Source organism: Stegodyphus dumicola, chromosome 11 (assembly GCF_044657685.1).
Source record: "Stegodyphus dumicola isolate Sdum_Otavi_A_Nest chromosome 11, ASM4465768v1".
NCBI lineage: Eukaryota > Metazoa > Arthropoda > Arachnida > Araneae > Eresidae > Stegodyphus > Stegodyphus dumicola.
Genome location: NC_140778.1, coordinates 158,307,911 through 158,332,797, shown reverse-complemented (window position 1 = coordinate 158,332,797; position 24,887 = coordinate 158,307,911). Strand labels below are relative to the sequence as shown.

The following is a 24,887-nucleotide window of genomic DNA, read 5'->3' as shown; positions in this document are numbered from 1 at the left end:
GCATAGGTGATACCCTCTGGTGGCTGTGTTGAACTAAAGAATACCACATTTATATATAGCGTTGTTCTAACATAGGTAATCTGACTCAAAGTTGGGATTTTTTCTGAAATTAATAGGGGGACCGGAAAGTAATGTCGCTTTTTTACATTAAATTCAAATAAATAAATTTATAGCAAGTTTTTATTCTTAATCAATAATATAATCATCCTCGTTATCAGCAACCTTTTGCCATATAGTATGCAGATTTCAATCCCAAACCGATAAAAATCAATTGGTTTTTGAGTAAAATATCTCGAGATGGCATTTTGAACATTATCCAAATTTTCAAATTTTTTGTCACTAAGAAAATGTTGTAGGGATCGGAATAAATGGAAATCCGAGGGTGAGATATCGGGCGAATAATGGTGGTGAGGCAGTACCTCCCATTATACTTTTCCAGTGTTCGTCCTGCACAGTGCGGCCTTGCATTTCGTGTTGCAGAATGACGCCTTTTCTGTTGACAATCGCCGGATATTTTTCGATTAAAGATTGGTTCACTAGATCCAGTTGTTCTCAATAAATGTCTAAATTAACAGTTTTTCCAGGTTTCAGGAATTCAAAATGAACAATTCCGCGAATACTCCACCAAACACTCAGAAGCGCCTTTTCGGGATGTAAACCCTTTTAACCCCTATTAAAACTGCCTTTTGTGTTTTGGATTATCATATAGGACTTATTTTTTTGTCTCCGCTAATCAAACGATCAAGAAACGGTTCTGTATGGTGGTTGTTGAAGCAATACGTTGCATGTGATGGATAGGTTGGCTTTGTTCTTTTCGGACAGATTATGGGGGACTCAAACACCTGCTTTGCTTATTTTTCCATTCTGCTTTAAATGTTCTTGGATGGTCGACGAAGGTTGGTTAACCCCTTGGGTACGGATTTATTTGAGAAAATCTTTGCATGTGGAACGGATATAATTTTTGGTTGCTTGGAGTAGAATGTAAAAGCAGTAAATTTTACGTAAGAATTTATTTATTTCTAAAATATTGGTGACATATGTAGTATTAAGATATCTTCAAGTGATTAGAATTGCAAAACAAAAATAAGTTAATGACAACAAAATAAAACTAAATGAAATAAATTCAAGCTATAACAAAAAACCAATTACTAATAATTATGCAGAGTGTGATATTTTTCAAAGCAAGTAAGTAAATACAGTGCTACTTTGCATTGTTTGAACTGCCACGTAGTCTCTTTCCTTATATTGTGCTTATAACAAACACGGCACCTTTTTCCACGGTGTTACTTGGACTTAGTTGACGGAATGTTCTCAGGAAAGTGTGCCCAATTTTTCTCTGCCAAACCAAATGGTTTGTATCGCTACTTGACGGGCGTTCACGACGTTTATAATTTGGCAATGACAATTGCTCCAGCAATTCTTCGGCAATAGCTAAACGAAAGGAAGTAATGTCTGCCTTCATTGTGCAGTTGATTTTAGAATATAAAACATGAGCATTATAAAAGGCCATATCTATTAGATAAAAAAAACATTTTCTTATAACCCTTTACAAAGTTTCTCATAACTGAGAATCACGCTAGCAATTGGTCTTGTTTATCAACGCCTCCCATACCTTTATTATACTCAAGCACAGATGCCCGTTTTATAATAGTTTCGCTATCGCCACCTTCATTTTTTCTCCTTTTGCCTGTGTTTATCAAATCAGCATTTGAATGTTTCGTGCTAAGTGTGTGAATTATCCGCTCCTAGGGAAGACAAGTGAATGACGTCTCTCAGACGTCAAATGTACCCAAGAGTTTAATATTTGGTTTGACGTCTTAGACAGGTCATCCGCTCCTAGGGAACAAAAAGTGAATGACGTGTCTCAGACGTCAAATGTACCCAAGGGGTTAAGACTGTTTGACATAGATTTGCTTCCACTTCTGCCTTTAGCATGTTGTTGTCGACATACGCAGAAACGACATTACTTTCCAGTCCCCTATTACATACTTATTGTTTTCCATATTTCGATTGTATGATTCAAATTTTGCCAAAGTCCCAAGTTTTGAAAAATTGCAGGAGTAGGTTTTAAAAATTTAGCTTTCAAAATTTTATCTCCTGAATGCTAATTGAATTTGGTATATATTTTTTTAAATTAAACTTACTTGATTCCTTCTTTCACAATTCGAAACTTAACTTCAATCCAATATAAATCTAATATATATCCTAAGTCGTATTTTTGGGGATAGGAAAAAAAGCAAATGAATTTTTTTTTTCAATCGGTCTACTAGAACAAGACATATAAAAACTGTCACTTTTTTGTGCAGCCTCATGGGCTATTTGCCTAAGGGGAGTGATGTCTTCGTGGAGGAGTTTTTATGGGAATGACTCGTATACATGTAAGACATGAGGAAAACCACGAAAACGCTCATGCACCCACACCGTCCGCTGGAATCGAACCGAACTACCAGTGTTCAGCGACTTTACCGCTCGGCCGCTGCTGAGTCCCTGAGAAATTTAAAATATGATTAGAAGATGTGATGGAATAAAGATATAATGAATGGCCATATGATGCATGAAAAGAAAAGAACTGTTGGTGTTTCTTCGGCAGATAGTGTGTAAGATTACAAAAATTTTATGTATGGAAAGCCATAATCATGTCTAAATAAAAACACAGACAAAAATAACATTCCTCAAATCTGAGTAGTTGTCGAGAAATTATTTAAAAAGGGTGTTGTAATGTCAAGAAGAATTGTTTCCAGCAAAAATAAAAATGAGTGCTCTTTAACATTTTATCATTTTAACATTTCCCGAGCTTTCTGATATTTAAAATTTTTTCCCGAGTTCCTTTCTACAAAAAACGTTCCTCGAAAATTTCATACTGTGTTGTGTTGTATTACAGAAAATTTTAAGAATATATATAGCCCTTTTCTTTTCTTGTGAAAATTTTACAAATATTGGGTATTTGTTCTTTAAAATAAAAATCCGTCTTGGAGTCAAAGAATTTGCATTTTAAAATTTCGCCATTGTTCGAAAGTTCTAGTCGCCGTGAGATCTAAAATTATGCTTTATAAATAAGATACCTAGAATTTTTTAAACTATAAATAAATAATAATATATAATATTATACTTATTTAAATGTATAGTATGAATATAACACGTTTAATTAAATGTTGGGAATCGTGCCACATATTCGCTGATTACGCCCGTAACTACAGATATCCGTGTTTTACAGACATGGAACAAAAACGAAAAAAGCCTAAGCTACGGCCTGTTTGACAAGTGAGGTTTGATTACGTTTATTGAGATTACTGCAAAGCGCATTAGGGCTATCAGTGTAAGGGGAGGGATGATTTCGTAGAGGACTTTCTAAGGGAAACTTTCGCGGGATTCGGACCTCGGAACGAAGTACGGATTTTCAGCGACTTTAACGATCGGCCGCTGGTGGGCCGTTTGCCAAAGTGAGAACGATATGTATCATAATGAAGTACAGCTTACCAGATACTCGTTATGCTGTCTTTTATGGTAAGTGCGCAGCTACATGCTGGTTTTGGACAGTTACGCTATTCTTGATACCATACACGCTAGTAGTCACGTGGATAAGACGGATGAACACTGCTGGTTTGACAGAAGTTCAAATATTGGCCATTGGGTTGGCTGCATGGCAATTTTTGCCCACATGGAACATGAATGCAAACCATTTAACTTCAGATTTTGCATATACGTACTTGAAAACATGAATTACGTACATTTGCACATAAATAATGACATAATAACTGCACTTAAATAATTGCACATAGCTACGAGAATAGCTATTTAATGCAAAGTTCATTATTATTTACGTAAAATATCACCCATGGATGTAGTTATACTATGTACCAGGGTTTCTTTAACTTTTTAGTTTAGGGACCTCATAATATTTACGAAAGTTTTCTGGACACCCCCATAGGCATTGCACAAATCCGACACATGCGTGAGTGAAACTAAGTTTCTTTACTTGTACTGTAATATACTACTGCAGTTTTCGGTCATAAATTTTTAAAGTAAAATGCACGTTTCTAGTTTTTAAAAAAAAAAAAAAAAAAAAAGAAACATTGAAATGTTTCCTTTTTTTTTTTTTTTTTTTAGCTGTAATGTCTTATCTTTTGTCTCTATTTTCAGACACATTATGTAAAAATATTTGGTAATTGTAAAATTATTACAATAAGTTAAAGAAATATCAATATGGCTAAAATTTTTGGCGACTCCCTAGTACAGGTCCTTTGACCCCACAGTTTAAGAAACTCTGTTATATACTATTTTAATACCTTTTATCAAGACTCTAAAGAAGTGAAGAGTGAGTGAGTGAGTGAGTGATTATGGCGTAAAAACCAAAGATGATTAAAGAAGTGAAGAATAAAATAAACAGTCAAAATTAACCAATCTTATATATGGCTTTTGGTGCGATGTTTAATACATTATCGTGAAAAGTTTTTAAAGACAGCGTTCTAGAGATGTTGCTCTCATACGGACGTTACAGAGTCCCTAAACACTGGTCGTTCGGTCCGAGTTTCGAAACCCGCAAACGGGCTGGCTGCATGCGCATTTTCGTGTTTTTCCCTATTGCAAATTTTTAATACGAACTAGTTTCCCTAAGAATCCCTCCCTTCCGTGTAGTGCTTTAGCGCGGAAGACGTAAATAATAGTAATAATACACTTGTTTTATGGCCATAACGCATAGTATACGATAATTAAAGTTTTCTAACAGTGAAGTCATGTATTTGGAATTGTACGCTGAATATGCAGTAATATGTGCATTCTGATAATAATTTATAAACGTGTATTGTACTGACAATCGCAATTTTCATTCCTTTAATTTGATATAATCATTTTTACAGTTTGCAGCTGTTATTATGGTACTTGTGTTCCTAAGGAAAACGGGTTTGAATGTATCTGTAATGAAGGATACCTGAATATTGACGGGAAATGCATTAGTAAGTAATACGTTTTATTGTTAAATAATTATTATATTTGGTAAATATTAAAATGTCTATTAGAGAAAGGAAATAAAAGTATTCCTACAAAATATTTGTGCTAAAATATGCTTTCCAATTTCATTCAAGTGGAATTCATTCAGACGCATAAAATTCAGAATTCAAAACTTTTCTTTCCAGGATAATAATATTTTATAGGTGTAAAGGAATATTATATTTCTAATTAAATATAAGAAGTGCATAACTGCAAATGCTTTCACCAATTGTTATGCATTAATGTGGATTTATAAATAGAAAATGTTTAAGTAAGCCAAGTAATTTAAGATAATTTTTTCACAAAGTTTACGATTTACTTCTATTGCGCCGTGTCCATTGGCATTCCATTTGTGATATGGTATGATTCGCGGGTACAGAGGTACTGGTAAACAATACTTCTGTTTTAATAAATTTCTATAATTTTGTTTCAGTGCTAGTCGACGCAAAATTATAGAAATTCATAAGCAAAATGACGTAACTATTATGTACCATTTTTTAACGGTTTTACATTTATTAATTTCATTGTTTAATTTAATCAAATATTTTTTGTTAATATGGAATCTTTAAAGTTTTTAAAATAATATTAAAAAACATTTTTTCATTAATTAACATAGCAAAATACTTCCTATTGTCCCTGAAAATTGTTATTTAATTATTATTATGTTGGCTTTACGCAACGTTTCTAAAAATAATATAAAATTAATATTTCATGCTATTAGAAATTTATTTTTCAGCATTCATGTTGCTTTTATTAAATAATAAATTTTCTCAAATTTCAGTGTAGAAATGTTATTATTAAAATTTAATGTATCAATAACTATCATTATTTTCCATTAATGTTAATATTCATGACTTATGAAATTCTAATAATTATAATAAAATTAAATATGAGTAAAAAGGCATTTAAATAAAAGTATTCGAAATTATGATAAATGATTTTTTGTAGTTACATAAATGAGTAGCAAAAGTCACTACTTCCTGCGCCTTCGCAGTAGATTTCATTAGTCGACTATTCTTTTCTGAAAACAGTACTCTAACAGGATCCCATTCCGGTACTGTTACCACGAAAATGTATCATGATATGCTGCGTAGTTTTGTCATTTTGTCTTCTTGAGTAGAGGCAGTTGCTGTATCGGGTAATTATTATCAGGATGGAGCATCAATCACCACACATTGGTCTACGAGTACACTGTCTGTTGCGCGATCACTTTAAAAGAAGAAAGGGACTCAAGACGCTTTTTCTACTTGCATGGCAGCATTTCTCTCCGAATCTAACCCCATGTGATTTTCTTCTGTAGATTTATTTGAAGTTCAATGCCTATCTTGGCCCCAAATTCGCGACCTTAAAGGACAACATATCATGAACTGTGCTGAATATTCCTGGTGAGATGTTACATTTGGCCGTCGAGAATATTGTGTTTAGGCTGCAATGCATGATTGCCAAGAATGTGGTCACATTGTAAATGGTCAATGCACTGGCCAAGGAATCGTGTTTATTGAATTAAGCGCTATGGTTCGTTATACTGTTATATCTTTGGGGGAGTCCATCTGCTATATTACAGAGGTGTTGCACTGAAATTTCTTCTTTAGGCAATTGATTTGCCTAATTCTCAGTTCTTTACACTAGAATAGCGCCATATTCTCCCTCATCGACAACTTCCAGAACTAAATTGTTTTAACGATATCTTTTCTCCATGTAGTCATTAGTCTCCCTACCATATTTGGTATATATATATATTGCATAAAATATTTTTCTTCTTCTTTTTCTAGAATGTGACTGCAGAAATGGCGATTGCAGTATCGTAGATGGACAGAAAAAATGCACTTGTCATCCTGGTAATGCGATGAAAGGAGGATACTGTGAACGTAAGGAAAACGTCATTTTATATCCTTATTGGATATATACTGCTGAATGTTAATGTTTTAAATAAAATGAATTGTAACTCTAAAGTGCGTATGAGGTAATGATGATTTAACTGTTCACTAGATAATAAAAATTTTAACATTTTCCAAATTATTAAATTATAACTTACTTCTTTGTTGTCACGTGATAAAAGATTTAGTCCTTTTCCAGGCATTATTTTTAGCTTAAAGCTTAAAGCATTACATTTTTGCTCAAGTTAAAATCTTCACTACAGTGGCTTGCTTGCCATTACTATAATGCACTGCACTATAAATTAAACCGGTTTCTGAACGCAATTCTTTTGTCTTTCCCTTTCCTAATTTCCTGGTTGACAGTGTGGCCAAATGGATAAAATCGTTAAACATTTTTTGTTCGATCCAGGCTAAATTCCTGCAAAATGATGCTCGCTGCATGGGCACTTTCGTGATGTAAATACAGGTCCATTTGCTTTGGAAAATCCTCCACAAAGCTGCTCCTTCTCTGCGTGGGCTTTACAAAGCAGTCCGATTCCAACTCAGTCCTATATTGCTAATGAGCAATGTAAGACTGAGTTGGAAAAAACGTAACATAACCTTAGTTTATGGCGAAAATAGTTTAGCGATAGCGGTTAGCAACTGATTACAGAACGTTACACACTGTTACGAAATGTACAGGCGCAGTAAGATGGCTTCCCCGCAAAGCAATTTTAGGGTTGCCGTAAAATAGCAAGGAAAGCAGAATTGCCACATTTGGCGAGAAATCTCCCATTTGGCGACAAAATTTGCGATATGTCATGGACGGATGGAGAACCTTCTGGAAGGAATTCTTACCGGTTTAACCCAGAATGTTCTCGAACACAAGACAAAAGCTATATAAACCCTGCTGGTCCGCTGTGCGAGTCGGTGTGTCTCGAGTTAGTCAGTCCGTGAGGAGTCGATCGAGTTGACAGCCGGGCAGCGAGTGCCGAGTGGATCGTCGAGTGAACCGAAGGAGTCTCTTAGTGTATCGTCGAGGGACCGTGATGAGCTCCGGGAACGACTGAACCGAAGAGTCGGGAGCTATGTTCTGTGTGTCGTCGAGTTCATCATGAGTTATAGCGTGAAGAGTCTCGAGAATACGTTGAGTTCCGAGAACGACCAAGCATAGTCGGGAGCTGTACTCTCGTGGTTTGCAGTGAAGCTGTCTTCACCGTTATGGCCTGATAACTTGAAGGCTGTGTCGCTTATTGTTTCAGTGAGTTTATATTAGATCTTCGACGACTGTAAAACGTGACTTTGGAGCTGCCCTGATTAATACCGGCCAATAAAATGTGTTTTGATATTCCATCAAGTGTTGTCGTCGTTATTCACTCCACTCGAACTCCATAAGAACGTGAAGGAAGAAAATAACGTAAGAACTGATGTCAGAAGAAAAACGCAACAATACTTTTAGAAACGGCGAAAATTGTAAATGGCTTTAAAATAATTATTGCTTAAAATAAGAAATCACGTTTCTGTCTCTTATTATGGAGCTGAGTTTCCTCTTCTGACCATTATATTATATGCATTTCAGTGTACATCCAAAGACTATTTACATTATTTTGTTTTATCATATCTCGTCCGAAAATTATGTCTGAAATTCTGCAGATGAATAATGGCCTACTAGTGTCCCATGACATTTCAAAAAATTTTAGTTGCTCTACCAAGCTCCATATCTTGAACTTCACGTGACATTGGTCACTCCTTTTTACTCCCTTCCTTCTTTTCCCAAGGGAACCTCAGGTGATAATAATCATGGGAATTCCCATTGTGATATTAAGCTGAGCACATTACTCAGGCGCAGCAATATTTTCGACTAATACTGTTAGTTATAGATTGCGAATGGGACCAGCAGATTTGATGCAGTTAATTCTAATAGATTGGATAACATCATTTTATATAAGTCTATGTCATACTGATGTTGCCGCAAGAAGTCAATGTTTAGATCACCAAAGGTTTTTCTTAGTACCTTCCGCCCTGCAGTCACTAAGCGATAAAATCATTGAACAATAGTAGTTCAACCGGGTTTAAATGACGGTAAACGAGCTGGTTGCACAGACGGTTCCATGTCCAAAGAAGTTTTTCCCATGTGTAATGTAAGTACAACTCTCCTGACGAGAGAGCTTCCGCCCTAGCTATGTCAGCTTTCGGAATTAGTGCCGTCCCGCCACATAATCAGTCTACAATTGTGCGACCCGACAGAGCAAGGGCAGACAAGGCAGTACCAGTACTGTCCCTGCCGAGCCTTACTCTGTTCCGAGAGCCCTCAGGCCTTCTGTGAAGTCTGTTATCATACCCTCGTGGTTGAGATTGCCTAAGTACAGATCCTAGCCAGTACTTCCCAGGAATTCTCCTCCGAGGGGGAGTAATGTAAGTAAGCCAAGTTTTCCTTAAAAATGAATTCCACAAAGGTATCTCTTCGATTAGGCAAATAGACCTCACATGTTTGTCCGAAATCTTAAGGCTTTCTTTTCAAAAACAGCTAGACGATTTTTTTACATTTCTGTTAAGGTCCAAGTTTCAGAGCCGGTAAGTGTGTGTGCTTGGGGGGGGGGCGTCTTACTAAACCCTCATGTAAAAGCAACTTATTCCCTTTATTATGTAGGTTTGATTGCAAATGTTTCTGCACACATCTGTTACCAGTGGTAATACGTTTCTTAACTTCTGTACCAATGTTGTTTTGCTGACAAGCTATGAATGATAACTTGAAACTTTATCAGAATCTAACCTTATCATTAAAATGTAACCTTATTTTCATTCTTTCAATTTTACAGCTTGTAAATGCGGCCAAGACGCAGAGTGCGTCTTCGAAGTGTGGGGAAGTGATGTTCAAAAAAAATGTTTTTGTCCTAAAGGTTACATGCAAGACATAGATGGATGGTGTTCAAGTAAGAAATTTAATATTTTTACAGATTTAATGATGTAAAGCTGTTTAATAGATACTATGCTTTGCGTTATACAAAATTTTGGACATTTTTATCAGTGTCCCTTTAGAAGTAATTCCTTTTTAATTATTATTTTAAAGTCAAAAACGTCATAAAAGTGATCTTTCCTCGAGATAACTGAAACCTAAATTTCCATAACAGTGATGAATATTTTCCTGATAAAAACTGATTAACTTCCCGTTTAGTGTACCTCTAGAAAAATGGTTTACCAACAAATCTTTGACCTATGTATCATTACTACTGTGGCTAAAATATGCACTTCCAAACTCTTAAAAGGAAAAGCCTTTGAAATAATTTTTAGAAAAAAGTTAAAAAGAAAGTGATTTCTTTCAATTCGAACTGCTTAAACATATTCAGTATGCATACCAGTGAAATAATCAAAAACTATCATCATTTAAAAATGCTCAGTTTCAGAATGCAAAATTTCTTGAAAGAGATGAAGCAACTGAAGGTAAACCTGAATGAAGTAATCCATTAATAATAACGTTCTAATAATACTAGCTCAAATTCTCGTCTATCATGTAAAGGAAAATCATTCAGCTATCAGAGTTTAGGGGAGGTAAATTTAACCATCTACATGTGAAAGGTAAAACCGAAAACTGACTAAACTGATGCCTCATAATTAAGAGACTTAGCAAGCGTACATTTGTAAAGACGTTTTTCGCTGCTGCAATGCTAAGGAAGCATTGCATGATCGAATCTTTAGATCGAATCAGGAACTGGATTTTGTATGTACTTGATGGTTTTATGAATTGGCACCCTATCGGAGTCGTTTATAGGGCTATTTGATATCTAAAGTTGATAGGAACAAATGTTCTCGGCTCTAGGAGAAAAGTGCATATGTGGTTGGTTCCTAATTAAGATTATTCAAATGGGCAGGGCAGCTAACTGGGTTCGATCACCTCACCTATATCTTATCCTTAATGAAGTGAGTAGACCGTCTATTCCAGGCAACGACCGAAGTGACGAGGACGAGCCAAACTATGCACGAATTAATGTCCAGAGCCTATCTTGTGCCTAATAAGAATTTCAGGTGTCTGAATAAGACCCCGCAATTCCCTTTATTAGCAAGAAAAGCTAAGTAGTTAGTTAACAATCGGAAAAGCTTCACAAAATGTTTTAAAGAAGAAATTTCTATCAAGAAGATTTTTGTATGAACAGAGATTGATATAGCTCATATGTAGACCACAATGAAAACCTCATTGCATACTTTTGGTTTACTATAAAAACATACGATAGTAACTGACTGTCGTGGTGTGCACTACTAGGAGGCGTTGTAATGTGACAATCTAACCAAATATATATCTAGAAATCCTTAATTAAATTTACATGTACCCAATATTTACTGCCCTGAATTCTTAGTGGTAGTACATTGCAAATTAAACCCTAGTGACAAGAATAATTAAATATTTGACTTACCCAATAACCCACATGCATGAGACTTGCGGAGACAAATTTCTTTCCTAATCTCACATTTATTTTATCAAACACATTTTCTGGATTAAATATGGAACATTTATCACACACACATAAAATATAAAAATATCATAACTTAGAACACAAAACGGGATAAATTAAAATGGAATAGTAGGCTAATGCCGAAACGTGACTATTCGGAGATAAATTACAATCCGGTCTCATCGAACATATATGCAATCACAATTTTCTCATATTAATTTCGTGCAGTGCCCATAATATTTTTGTACATGTGCAAGATCTTTTTTTTTTTTTCACTTTCACATTCTTTAACACACTTAAAATAATCACGTGGTCACACATCGATGGGTAATGCACATTCCGAAGTCGAAGACCTATAGGTAATCTGCTTGAGATGTTTTAGAACGGTATCGTGGCAGATGGATTTTAACACTGAGCATTTTCATCTAAATAAATCGCAACCTTTAGTTCTGCTTCTTTTTATGCAAAAATACCATGACACTGCATGTGAAAATATCAGGAACGATGCAACTCCATTAGCACTACATGCAGGAACATAAAACCGCACAACGTGGGACGTCGCTAATTGCCAAGCGACTGCAGGAAGGTCACGGGCGCAGAAGGGAAGAAACCAGTCTGACCGGTGCTTATATACACACGTGCAGTTCCATGATAACGATTAAAATTTGTGTTGCCGGCAAACTGCGTGGTGTGAGAAGTTACTATTCTCACACTGACATAACATAAAAGTAATGTCGTATTCTAAGATAATGCGAAATCTAATATGATTTCAAGAATTTTCACCAAAGTGTAACAGTGTGCTAAGAACCTTGCCTCAGTGCATTAACAGTGTTTATTAGACAAATATATGCATAAAACTTCATTATGTCAAGGTCATAATAGAGCTTTTAAATAAAGGTTCCAGTCTGAAAGGAAAAATTTCGACAAGATAAATAATTTTGTATAGCACTTAAACGGGGAAATATATTTGGATTATAATGGGATTAATATAATTGACCAAATTAATTTTTAAGACACATACATATTAGTCTATGCGTACAAATATGGCAGAATATTTCAAATGACCTGTTAACTTCTTTTTTAAACTGCTCTAGTGCATATTCATAAGAGAGATATTACAGTTATTGGTTTATAAAAATAATAATTCATTTTTTCATAATGATTAAGTATATTAAAATTGTCTTCGATCTGAGCTATTCAATGTGCTCCGCTTTGAAACTCGAAGCTAAGAAATTAAACGAAAAGAAATATGTTTTGCTTCTATTTATAAATGATTGCAGAAATTTTCTCTCATTGCAAATCGTAGTTCTCAGAAAATGAAATAAAAATATAAATAATGTCATCTATGAAGTTTTACGATTCGTTAAGGTGCATTAATTCTAAGGGTATAATCACTAAACAAGCGACTTCTCTGGGTGGACGCGGGTCTTTCATTTTGGTTTGCCCATACCTTTAGTTCTAACGGAAGTTGTTTTTTACGACATTTTTTTCATCATATATCGATTAATCTCAAATTAAGAGGTTTATAGCGCAGAAATGTAATAAACCCTTAAAAGCGTACTATATAGCTACATATTTAATAAACAAAACTTCCAAATAAATTAATTTTATGAACTAACTTACATATATTAAATAAATACATAAATAAAAACAACAAAATACAAAAGAGATAAAAATCAAAATAAAATGAAATAAGTATAAATATTCACTTAATTGTTCAATATTTTGAAAGAATTTAGTTATTTTGCAGAAGCCTTGGCTCCCATTCCCTTTAATATTTATACAGTACGTCAACACACATGAATGTAAATAGAGGGCACATACATCATTACACGGAAGAAATGCAATCAATTCAGTGGCCAAAAACTAAAGAGTTTTGCTCTGTTTTCTAAAACTGTCAAAATTTCTATTATTAATAATTTAATACAGGAATCATGTTTAATGCTGTTATAGAATTCTATTATTATGTTAATACAGGAATCATGTTTAATGCTGTTATAGAATTCTATTATTATGTTAATACAGGAATCATGTTTAATGCTGTTATAGCACTCATGAGTGTTTCGGTATTGGAAATGCATATCATTGATTTTCATTAATTTACATTAAAAAATTATTGTTTTTATTGAGTGGATTCACTATCAGTGAATGCGTCAAAACATAAAGTGAATGTACATCAATTCATTAAAATTTAATTTAACATCGAAATGAAATTTTAACAAATTTTACCCTATTATTAGTTAAAATAATTTTAGCAAGCAAATGAAAGAAGCAAGCAAAAGAAATATGATATTAAATTTATTTAATATCATATTTCCTTTGCTTGCTTTTTAAGAAATATTAAGCTCAGTTTTCACCATTATGACGTCCGAGAGTTCTAAGACATCATCTTTGGAAAAGTTAAGATTGTGGTTTCGAACAATACTGTGTACGTTTCTTGTTTAATAAACCAATACAATATTAAGAAAAGCTAAAAAATTGCTTCCGCTTAGAATAAAAACCAGTCTAAAAATTAATGCTCTTCATGCATTTAAGAAGTGTCCGTGGTCCTTTAATAGCTAAAATGAAGCACAAAATCTGTAAGAAATAAAGAACAAAAAAAAAAAAAAAAAAAAGAGATAGATAAAGTATTTAAGAGTGTCTTCGGAGGTAATGAGCAATTAAAATTGTAACTTTTTTTAAATAAAAGATTGCAAAGAGGTGTAGGTCCAAAGAAAACCTTACAAAACAGTCTTTGACAGTTCATCTTAATTACAGACATCCTTGCAGGTAAAGTAGCATAGTAATAGAGCTATGAATATCAGTTGCGCAAGCGGCTGATTTACTTTAAACACATCTATATAGCAAATACTAGAAATAATGCACAAGCTCCCGAGTGCTATCTGCTTATCGATCGAAATCCCGTTATTTACCTGCACAATCCTATTACTTACCTGGACTGAGTCCCAATGATTAATAAAACTTAAGCCACTAATTAGTGTATCCAAGACATCAGTTAACTGAATATCTCTAAGCAATGCTTATCCTCCATATCACACTGCGGTGTCCGCCGATAACATCGCGGCAAAAACATCGCAGACGAAAACGTCGCGGAGAAAACAACGCAAGGAGAAAACGTCGTGCTACAAAACATCGTGGGAGAAAACATCGCAGTTCTAAAACATCGTGGTACAAAACATCGTCGTCGAAAATAAAGCGGTTAAAAAACTTTGCAGTTTAAAAACATCGTCGTTGAAAATATCGTGGTAAAAAATAAAGTATCTACAAATTATCGCATGACGATAACATCGCAGACATTTTTTTTTCAGGTTTTAATAATTGGAAATGGATATTCCCATAATGATTTGTGAACGCAAGATGTAAAGAAGGATAATTTTTACTTTCACATTTTTTAAATAACTAATAAATTTTTGCTGAAAAAGTAAGAAGGAAACTTAAGCATAGATAATTAAATGCAACTTATAGCTTATACTTTTCATGAAAAATTACCAGTAAAAGCATTACAAAAATGATTTATTAATGGCCTTTGTTAGTTAACTATGTCGGTTTAAAATTCCATTAAGTGCTATAAGTTGCATTAATTTTCTATGCTTAAGTTTCCTTCTTATTTTCTCAGCAAAAATTTATTAGTTAATAAAAGAATATGAAAGTAAAAATTATCCTTCTTTCCACCTTGCGCTCACAAATCATTATAGGAATATAAATTTACAGTTATTAAAGAATGTCTGCGAAAAGCATGTCTGAAAAAAGCATATCTGCGATGTTATCGTCATGCGACGATTTGTAGATACTTTATTTTTTACCACGATATTTTCGACGACGATGTTTTTAAACTGCGAAGTTTCTGAACCGCTTTATTTTCGACGACGATGTTTTGTACCACAATGTTTTAGGACTGCGATGTTTTCTCCCACGATGTTTTGTAGCACGACGTTTTTGCCTTGCGTTGTTTTCTTCGCCACGTTTTCGTCCGCGATGTTTTCGGCTGTAACCCACACTGCGAGGATTTGCGTATGAGCTTCTATAATGAGATGAAACTTCAAAGTAAACATTCACTTTTACATTAATATATAATATATATATCAATATATAATCTACAGTGTATGTATATATCAACATTTTAGGAAACGCTTTTTTTGAATTTTTATATTATTATTACGTGTTAATATTTTGATGTTTTTATTTTATGTATATATCCGAAATGAAATGCTTAAGGAAAGTTTGCAAAACATTTGCATATCACTGTGTAGGATTTCCGGTTTGCGAAGATGGGGAAAAGTGCCCCAATTCAACGGTATGTGTGAATACAGATGAAGGCTACAAATGTGTTTGCAAAGAAGGTTTTCGGCGCCTCCGAAAGAATGCCGATCCCGAACAATTTGGATGTGAAGGTAAGTTTTCTCATACTAAAGCCTTTTACGCATATTATACTAGCGAATGCAAAATACAATAGATAATTTTCTGTACAAGCGCGCTCTTCGAAAACCAATTTCAAAGACAGGTTCGCAAGGATTTACATATTTAGTGTCGTTCCAAATATGTAAAGATATGTAAAGTGAAAGTTATCACCGTTCACGTAACATACTTGACAAGGAAAATCCAGTAGCTGTCATGTTTCTTGCTTTTACGAACCAGGTGTTCGACTGTATTTCACAACTGGTGGATGGCTTGATTTTCTTAAGCATTTTATTCTCACACAACAAATGTGTCACATCTTATTGCACTCTATAAAGTATCTTATTCTCAACAAACAAAGCGTATCACATTTTACTACACTCTAAAATGCATTTTATTGTCACACTACAAACCGAAGCAGATGACTGACTGCATTTCACAGTCAGTGGATGGCTCAATTTTCTTAAACATTTTATTCTCACACCACAAAGCCCCCCCCCCACGTCAGTGCACGTGGGGTCGGAATCTTTACATAGAATACTGGGAGTTGGAATCTTTACATAGAATACTGGGAGTCCAAATCTTTACATAGAATACTGGGAGTCGGAATCTTTACATAGAATACTGGGAATCGGAATCTTTACATAGAATATTGGGAGGCGGAATCTTTACATAGAATATTGGGAGTCGGAAACTTTACATAGAATACTGGGAATTGGAATCTTTACATAGAATACTGGGAGGCGAAATCTTTACATAGAATACTGGGAGTCGGAATCTTTACATAGAATACTGGCAATCGGAATCTTTACATAGAATACTGGGAAGCGAAATCTTTACATAGAATATTGGGAGTCGGAATCTTTACATAGAATACTGGGAGTCGGAATCTTTACATAGACTACTGGGAGTCGGAATCTTTACATAGAATACTGGGAGGCGAAATCTTTACATAGAATATTGGGAGTCAGAATCTTTACATAGAATACTGGGAGTCAGAATCTTTACATAGACTACTGGGAGTCGGAATCTTTACATAGAATACTGGGTTTCGGAGCGGGCATTCATTTTGAACACGCGCGAAATTCCAAACAATATTCACAAACGTACTTAAAAAAAAAAAACCTACCTTAATAAAATAATTTCTTTTACCACATTCAAGAAAGTAAAAAAGACATATTATGGATTATTATTAATTATAGCTATTAAAATAACAAAATAAAAAATTAAATGCACTTCTTAATACGTATGGAAATTACTAATTAAATAAAATGGCACAGATACAGATATCAACAGATATTAATTAAATAAAAGGCATAGTCTTTAGGCTTCTTTATATAACGTCTACACCCTTATCAAGTATACTTTATTATGTTCAACTTCTTTCTCTTTATTTAAATTTAAAGTTCTGAACCAATATTCAGTACGTCCGTACAAACTGATTTGTGTGTTTCGCAAAAGAAATCACATCTTTTATTTTTTGAAATGCCCGGAACTTTGTCTTAATGATGGAAAAATAATTGAAGGCTATGAGATGCAGATCTATGATCTATTTTTATGCAATTATGGCTTTGCAAGTAGTGAAGTATGGAATTCTATGATTATATTACCTAATATTATTGATATGATTATACCATATCTATTTTGTTACTTGGATATGTAATAATACCAATACTATTATACCCAATATATTAGTCTATAGTGAAGATTGAAGCAAACATTGGTTAAATGGTTAATATATGATTTTTACACATATATATGTGGCCAGAATAACTGTGTAAGAGGAAAATGTGAAGTAACTGGTGATCATTATCACTGCAGGTAAGACATTTTTCGAATATTTTTATTTAATTAAGTATAGTTTTAAGAAAATATACATAAATTGTTTAGCAAGGAAATGAAAGTAGTGTAGATACACAGAGTAAAAGTATTCTTATGTAAATTTCCCATTTCAGTTTTATTAGTGTGTAATTCATAGTTTTATAATCCGTTAAGGCAATGAAAATAACGAAGTTGATATAAATTATATCTGTTATTTTTATTAATGTCTAATTTACATATTTACAATTCGTGAAAAAGGGACACAAAGGTTTTAATAAGAAAGTGATAGTGATGTAGAGACACAGCCTAAAAACAGGCTTTCTCAATTTTTTTCTTTAATTTTGGTTAATGCTTTTCGTATATAATCCATTAAAAAATTAATGAATTTAATAAGGAAATGACAATGATGTAAACATGTAGAATAAAAATATTCGTATGTGAATTGTCTCTTTCCATTTTATTGTTGTTTAACTTATTGGATTTATAATTCGTTTTGTAAATGGAAGTAATATACAAAGTCAATGATAATATATCGAAGCACAGAATAAAAGCATTGTGAAATTTTTCTTTTAATTTTTGTCAACGACTTTTCTTTTGATCTATAACTCAATATGAAAATGGAAATAAAAGATTTAGTAAAGAAATGACAATGATATAGATTCAAAAAATGAAAATACTCTTATGTAAACTTTCCTTTTCAGATATGTGAATTTCAGTTCTATGAATTTATAAGCCATTAAGGAAAAATGAAAAAAAGCAAGGAAATGGCAACAGCTTAGATACACAGAATGAAAATATTCCTATATAAAAAAATTGGAAATAAAGTAGTTATCAAGAAACTATTAATAATGAAGACACAGTGACTAAAAAGCATTTTGAAATGAAAGGAAGGAATATTAATAATTTTACGACTTACGACTTTTGTATATATGTAAATAATTTCTTTGAAATTGTAGTACCTTTTGTATAATGAAATATTAAATGCTTGAGAAACGAGGCTTTTCCGGAAAAATGAAGCTACAGGAGCAAGTCTATTTAACATTGAAGTAAAATGTTATCTCGCTAGATTGGCGAGATATCACCAAGATCGCAATGGTTTTTAACGACTAATTTTTGTTGCCAAATTTGGCGAGAAATGCCCAAAGTCGCCACACTTGGCGACTATTAGGTCCGGTTCCTGTATAATTGTAATTGAATAAATATGATTGAACTCTACATATAACTGTAATCAAACTCGGCCCTTGTATGTCTCCTATTAATTTCGAGAAATGGAAGGTACTAGTGTTTTCTTAGCGGCCTGAGAAAAACTATATAAGTCCGGAGAGAGAACCAGTTCTCATTTTATTTACCTTCAGAGTTGACTTTGATTCCTGAGAGATTTGACTTTTAATAATGAGCTATTGAGAGATCGCGCGAGCTTCGCTCTGTGGATGCGCTTTGCATTGTGTTGTGTTTAACGTTATTATTAGTTAAAAGTGGTAGCTATTGATTGTGCTCTGTTACACTGAGAAGAGGTATACCAGTACTTTTGTGGAAAGTTCCAGAACTGCAAAGTGTTTCATTTGGTAAAATAAATTGCATCAAACTATAATCGGTTCTGTGTGCATTCAATCCATTACGAAAGCCCGCTTACAACAATAATATCTTTAATAGCAATAAAAGTAATATAAGCTTACAGCAATATGTTTATTTTATCATGTTTGGCCTAATAATTTGATATATTTTCGTTTGGAATGAAGATAATCGCTGCTTAGAATGAAACTTTACACACTGCTAAATGCATTCTGAATGGAATAATTCTCAACTAATCACTGGGTATCATTTTGAAATACCTCACAAAACTTAATAAATGATTGTCCGGAAGCTTTATAACCATCGCAGACTTCTCTTAGTATTATTTAAAGTACTGTAGTTTCAAAACCCATTTTCTTCCCATGTCAATTGTAAATTAAAATGTTGTGTTTTCATGTATTTACAGTATATGAATATTAAGCTACGACCTTGTTTATTCATATATTCCTCCAAATCTTCTTCTAATTTCCTTCACTTATTCAATCGCATTAACTATCTTACGAAATTTACTTTAGAACTTTAGCTTAAGATATTTGGAAGGCTATTATTCGTAGAGACATTTAATTTTTAGAAGCAGGCAAGATGAAAAATAAGCAACGCCTTCGCCGGGAATCGAACTAAGGATCTCTGGAATACGTGCCCAGCGTGCAGACTACCACACCACGAATGCATGCCAAGATGGCGGGAGAAATACCTTATACCTTATCCTCTAGAGCCCGCCCTTTTTGCAAAAACTTTGATCTTTCATGCGGGAAAAAATGAAAAATTAATGTTTTGCAGAATATCTCATTTCAGCATTCAGTGGCTGTATTTTTATTTGGAATATTTTATTCTCTCTGGTTTCCATTTGAAGTAATACAGTTCACGGTATTTTTTTAAATAATTGAAACGTCCAATTTATATTATAGATTTCTGTAATGTTATTCTTTACTTTCATTGTTTAGATTTTGAGTTAAAGAGCTCTGAAAAGAAGATGATTAAAATATTTCTTCTCAGACACATATCAGATCAATATCAGATCTGGTTAAATGTGGTGTATATGTTTCAGGGACCCTGAAGGAAACTGCACTAAATCTGCTAGTTTAAAATTCGGTCGTTGCGTAAAAAGGTGGCGCATAAAGAACATTAAATACAAACTGGAAACATTATTTAGCTACAGCATTTGTTTGTGGCGCGTTACATTAATGACTTGTTCAAACGCGTTATACATATGCAGCAGTAAAGCAAAGGACTCCTTCAGGAGCTGCAACAATATGGCGTGTTATTCTTGCTTTCAGTTCATTCAGAGTCCAAATATGCATCCTTCGTGGAAATGATCTTTCAGAAATTACGAAGCCCAGAAGTTACTAGAATTCAGGTCCAGTAAATGAAGAAGTTAGGCTTTCAAAAAAGTTCACGAAATTACCCTATCATTTCCAGAGTGAGCTCAACGATGTTCTTTCACTTGTTGACTACTATTGGTGTTGCCTTATCTTACATGAAGACAATAGGCTCTAAATATTCTCATTCTTGTAATGAATGAATGAATCATTTGCTGAATACACTACGATACACTTTTAGGGTCTTCAGGAGAGCACTTTTCGAATAAAAAGGGGCTATGAAATAAGCAGTAAACTCAAATCTTACAAATCACGTATACAGAATGCAAAGGGTGTTCATTTAAAATATTGGAACTTACAGTACACCGTATGTTACAGTTCTGAGTATTCAGCACTTTGTTTAGGGCAAAATGGAAGCAATCGGACCACAAAATGTTCCAAGGCCATGCATTATCACCAATTTTCACCCAAAACTGACAAGCAAAATCGGTGATTTTGCTTGTCAGTTTCGGTGAAAAACTTTGAATCGGTGAAAATCGGTGAACCACGAAGGAAGGAAGTCAACAGCTTGTAAATTTGTTGTTAATTACTCACAGTAGTAACTAGAGCTTAACAAATAAACAAATATCAACTATTCAGTAAAGATAAATACTTATATAATGGAATAGGAATAAATGGATAGTGTTAGTGCATGAGATTAGTGTATCTCCCAACAGAATCACATTTCTTTCTACACATAAAATATGTGAGATTCTCAAAAATTAACTAATAATGTTGATATTTAGGATTTCATGCAGAATTTAGAGTGTTTCTCCAAATAATGTTATGAGAAGTTGAAAATAAGGAGCTCGTACAAATTTAATTACTATCTAAGTGTAATGAATGTGAGTAACTTTCTTTGACTAAAGATTGCACATTGTCATAAAACTCTAGCATAAGCTCATGTTTATGCATAACATTAATTTTGGGGCATGGATTACAGACCCAAGTAGGTTCTCAAAACAGAAGGCACTACTCAAAAACTAGTAATTCCGAGGCTGAAAGTTTCCGAAAATATTTGCCGAAGTTAAGAGGAACTACACGTAGTAAACAATAAGACTCCGGTGAAGATTCAATAAAACACTAATTTACTATTTTCAGCTTCTTATAGAGAAGGCAGAATAGCGAGAATATCCAATAGCAAAATCATGTTAAAATTAAAAAATATGAGCTTGAAATTTTGAGAACTTTCGAGACGTTGCCACCTTAGTGATTACTGTCAAATATCGCCTAATACATTAAATGCAGTGTCTTCAGTTACGTTAAAATAATCTGGATGCAAAAAATTGAAGTATCAGTCCAGTTTTATTCATTAAAATATGGTGTAATTATTGTACATGTATGTGTAAAAAGATTTCATTACAATTATTAATCTAATTTTATAGGGTTATATATTGTGTATGCAAAGTTAACAAGGAAATATTCAGCCGGTACTTTCCGTTTTGCCAACGCAAGCGATCAAGTCGCCAGTAATGGTTCAACCGATGCCGAACGAAATATCCTCGCTGGTAACCTTTTACTTTAACTTTTACATTTTTAAAACAAATCGTAGCCATTTCTTATCAGATTGTTTCTTTCAATACTGGCATACGATTACCTAGAAGTTTTACCAGATAGTTCAATTTTATGCCCTAAGGCCATTCGCGGGCGGTAATTAAGTCAATTATGATGCAATCACCCGATGGCGAAAATATAGGAAAGGCAAAGTCAAGAGTTAAATTCATCATTTCTAATTAGAATGCACTAGCGAAATAAAGTACTGTGGTTTTACAAAATTTTCGAGTAAGCTATTCGTGCGAATTGAAATAATTCTGGCATTTAAGCTTGTATTCCAAATTAAGATTTAACTTGAAATTAATGTAGATAATTACCGAGAGAATTGGATTTTTGCAGCGTAGTTTACGTGAGATGAGATCATTTGGGATCACGTGATATGAACCGGCGAATCAGGATGTTGTACGATGAAAGGATAGTAAATTCTTAAATTAATGTCTTTTTACAAATTTATTGTCTTTATTTATTGGCTTTCTTACAAAATTTTAAACGAGATTAAAATGTTTATACCTTCAAAATAAAAAATTCTTAGAACTATCATTTATCAACATTTTTTATGTGTGTACTTCGTATGTGTATACTTATATTTCGCCAATAAAGTCTGCTTGTCAACATTTGCGCCAGCGAAACGGAAAAGTACCATTCAGCCCTTCCTTAAAAATGAATTAAATATTTCTAATCGGTAAGTTGCTCAGAAAGGCTATATGACAATATTAAGTTCTGATCTAAGCTATGATTGTTTGGCCTTGAAATTCTGTTTTCCGTTCGACACTAAAATAATAATTGTTGAAACACATGCAGCATTTATTTTCTCTTTCTTTGTTTTGAATTTTTCATTAGTTTGTTCTACATTGCTTAGGTGCCAAGACGGTTACGCAGGAACTTACTGTGAAGTTGAACTTGATGTCTATCCTAGTAAGTAAAATAAATCATTAAATAAATCAGTAAAATAAAAAGTAATTTAATGTAGCATTTATAAATATGTAAACAGTCGTTTTAACATATATAAATCGTATAATATATGTCTATATATTCATAATCACATATAGTGCATACTTTGTCATACTCCATTGGGCAAAAGAAAGTGGTAATTAAGTAGTAGTAGGCTTACTAATTTCGGATAGTGCATAAAAATATTTCGACAATTAAATATACAATTAAATACCCTCTAATATGTTAAGCAACCTTCGACCGTTGAGCTGGTAGGACGTGTTCTTGCTACACTGCGTTCAAATGCGAACTATGTTTTTTTCAATGTGCTTCCATTAATTTTGAGCTAAGTGAATTATTCTGTGCTACTGTGTTCTCTATCAGGCAGTGTCTTTTATTCAGGAAAGTTTAACAATAGAATATTAGTTATATGAATTTCTTAAAAATTTTAAATGATGCCTTTTTCAGCTTTCAAATAATTCATATTCATTCTTCTCGTTTCAGAAAAGAAATCGATGGTAGTTGCTTTCTCAGTTCTTGCTACACTCATCATTGTGTTGCTGATTGCAACAGTTTTCCTTTGTAGAAAGGTTCGATAGCCATAAGCCAAAACTTTAAACTTTTAGAAATTCAGATAGACATGTGAATTATGAGTCATGTCGCCTGAATACCTGAATCCTTTTAAAGTACAGCTGGGCATGTGAACTGGATATGAACTTGGAAATAAGCAAGATGATCCGAAGAAATGAAAGCAAATTATTATGATTTAAAAATATCCTAGCTTTCAAGAACGAACATAATTTTAATATATAGCAGCACATTTCGATGTACATTTTTACCTTTAGAGTATTGCTTAATTAAATTATCTTTAATATTATCTTCATTCCAACAAAAATCATTTGACAAACAGTTGTAAGATGAATTCTGAATGCTGATATCCTTGTAAAAGTTGGTGTGTTGGTGTATTTAATTATGGCAAAGCACATGAGGGCTATCTGCCTAAGGGGAGGGATGCCTTTCGTGGAGGACTTTCTAAGGGAAACTGGCTCGTATACACGTTACACATGGGGAAAACCACGAAAACGCCCATGCAGCCAGCCCGTTCGCGGGATTCGAACCTCGGACCGAACTACCAGTGTTCAGCGACTTTACCGCTCGGCCGCTGCCTTGTAAAAGAGTAAAACATTTTAGATTAGCAGCAGTTTCAGGAAAACGCCTATTCAAAATGATATGTTTATTCCAGAACAGATAGCTGGGAAAGGCTCATTCAAAATGCATGTAATATTTTGCTGTTTTTCGCTAAATTCGAAGAATTTAAATTCTAATAACATTCTAAGTGTAAAAAACTGCTAAATTTTAAAATTTATATTTGATGTTTCTCCTATATTTATTATCAATACTTAATATATAAACCTTTCCCCAAATAATCTAGTCTTTTAATAAGATGATTCTCAAAAGTCAGAATTTTCCATTAATATTGAAACATAAAGCAAGTAAAAAATATGGAAAAAAAAATCAGTCTTCTTATTCAGGTAGTCGTACAACTTGCGACTAATCGGATTCTCAGCAAATGTTTTACATGAAGGAATAATGATGTATGCATATATTATAAACATAATGATGTATGTATAAATTATAAATGTATTTAAAAGAATAAGCAGTATTAAAACCGGTTATATATTTATTTAGAATATTTCTGACATTTATAAACAATAGTTTCTTAATCAAAATTTATTACCCTATGTTTGTTTAATTAAAATCTGGTTTTAATTTTTATAGAATAGTTACAGTATTTATAATATATTAATTTTTATTGTACTGCAGTCTATAGCATGGAATAAAATTTTTTCATGCAAAATTGCTAGGTCTCTAAAACACATTTTCTTTTTTTAACGATTTTTATACTCGTTATTTATGATGACATACAGCTATACACTACGCAGCTTTTTCCAGCTCAGTGAGTTCCG

The 24,887-nt window shown here is 33.3% G+C and overlaps 1 protein-coding gene across 2 annotated transcripts in view; it reads left to right on the top strand.

Annotated features, from left to right (window-relative positions):
• LOC118205481 (uncharacterized) overlaps nt 1-23,820 on the top strand; it is a 370,084-nt gene extending 346,264 nt beyond the window's left edge. The window contains exons 5-10 of one of the 2 annotated variants that reach the window (XM_085826166.1): nt 4,857-4,952; nt 6,759-6,854; nt 9,662-9,775; nt 15,541-15,681; nt 22,850-22,905; nt 23,425-23,820. In XM_085826166.1, the coding sequence (XP_085682292.1) occupies nt 4,857-4,952; nt 6,759-6,854; nt 9,662-9,775; nt 15,541-15,681; nt 22,850-22,905; nt 23,425-23,442 (521 nt within the window). In that variant the 3' untranslated portion in view covers nt 23,443-23,820. The remainder of the gene's footprint in view (nt 1-4,856; nt 4,953-6,758; nt 6,855-9,661; nt 9,776-15,540; nt 15,682-22,849; nt 22,906-23,424) is intronic. The other variant, XM_085826165.1, reaches the window with a different exon arrangement.
• Nucleotides 23,821-24,887: the final 1,067 nt, after the last annotated feature.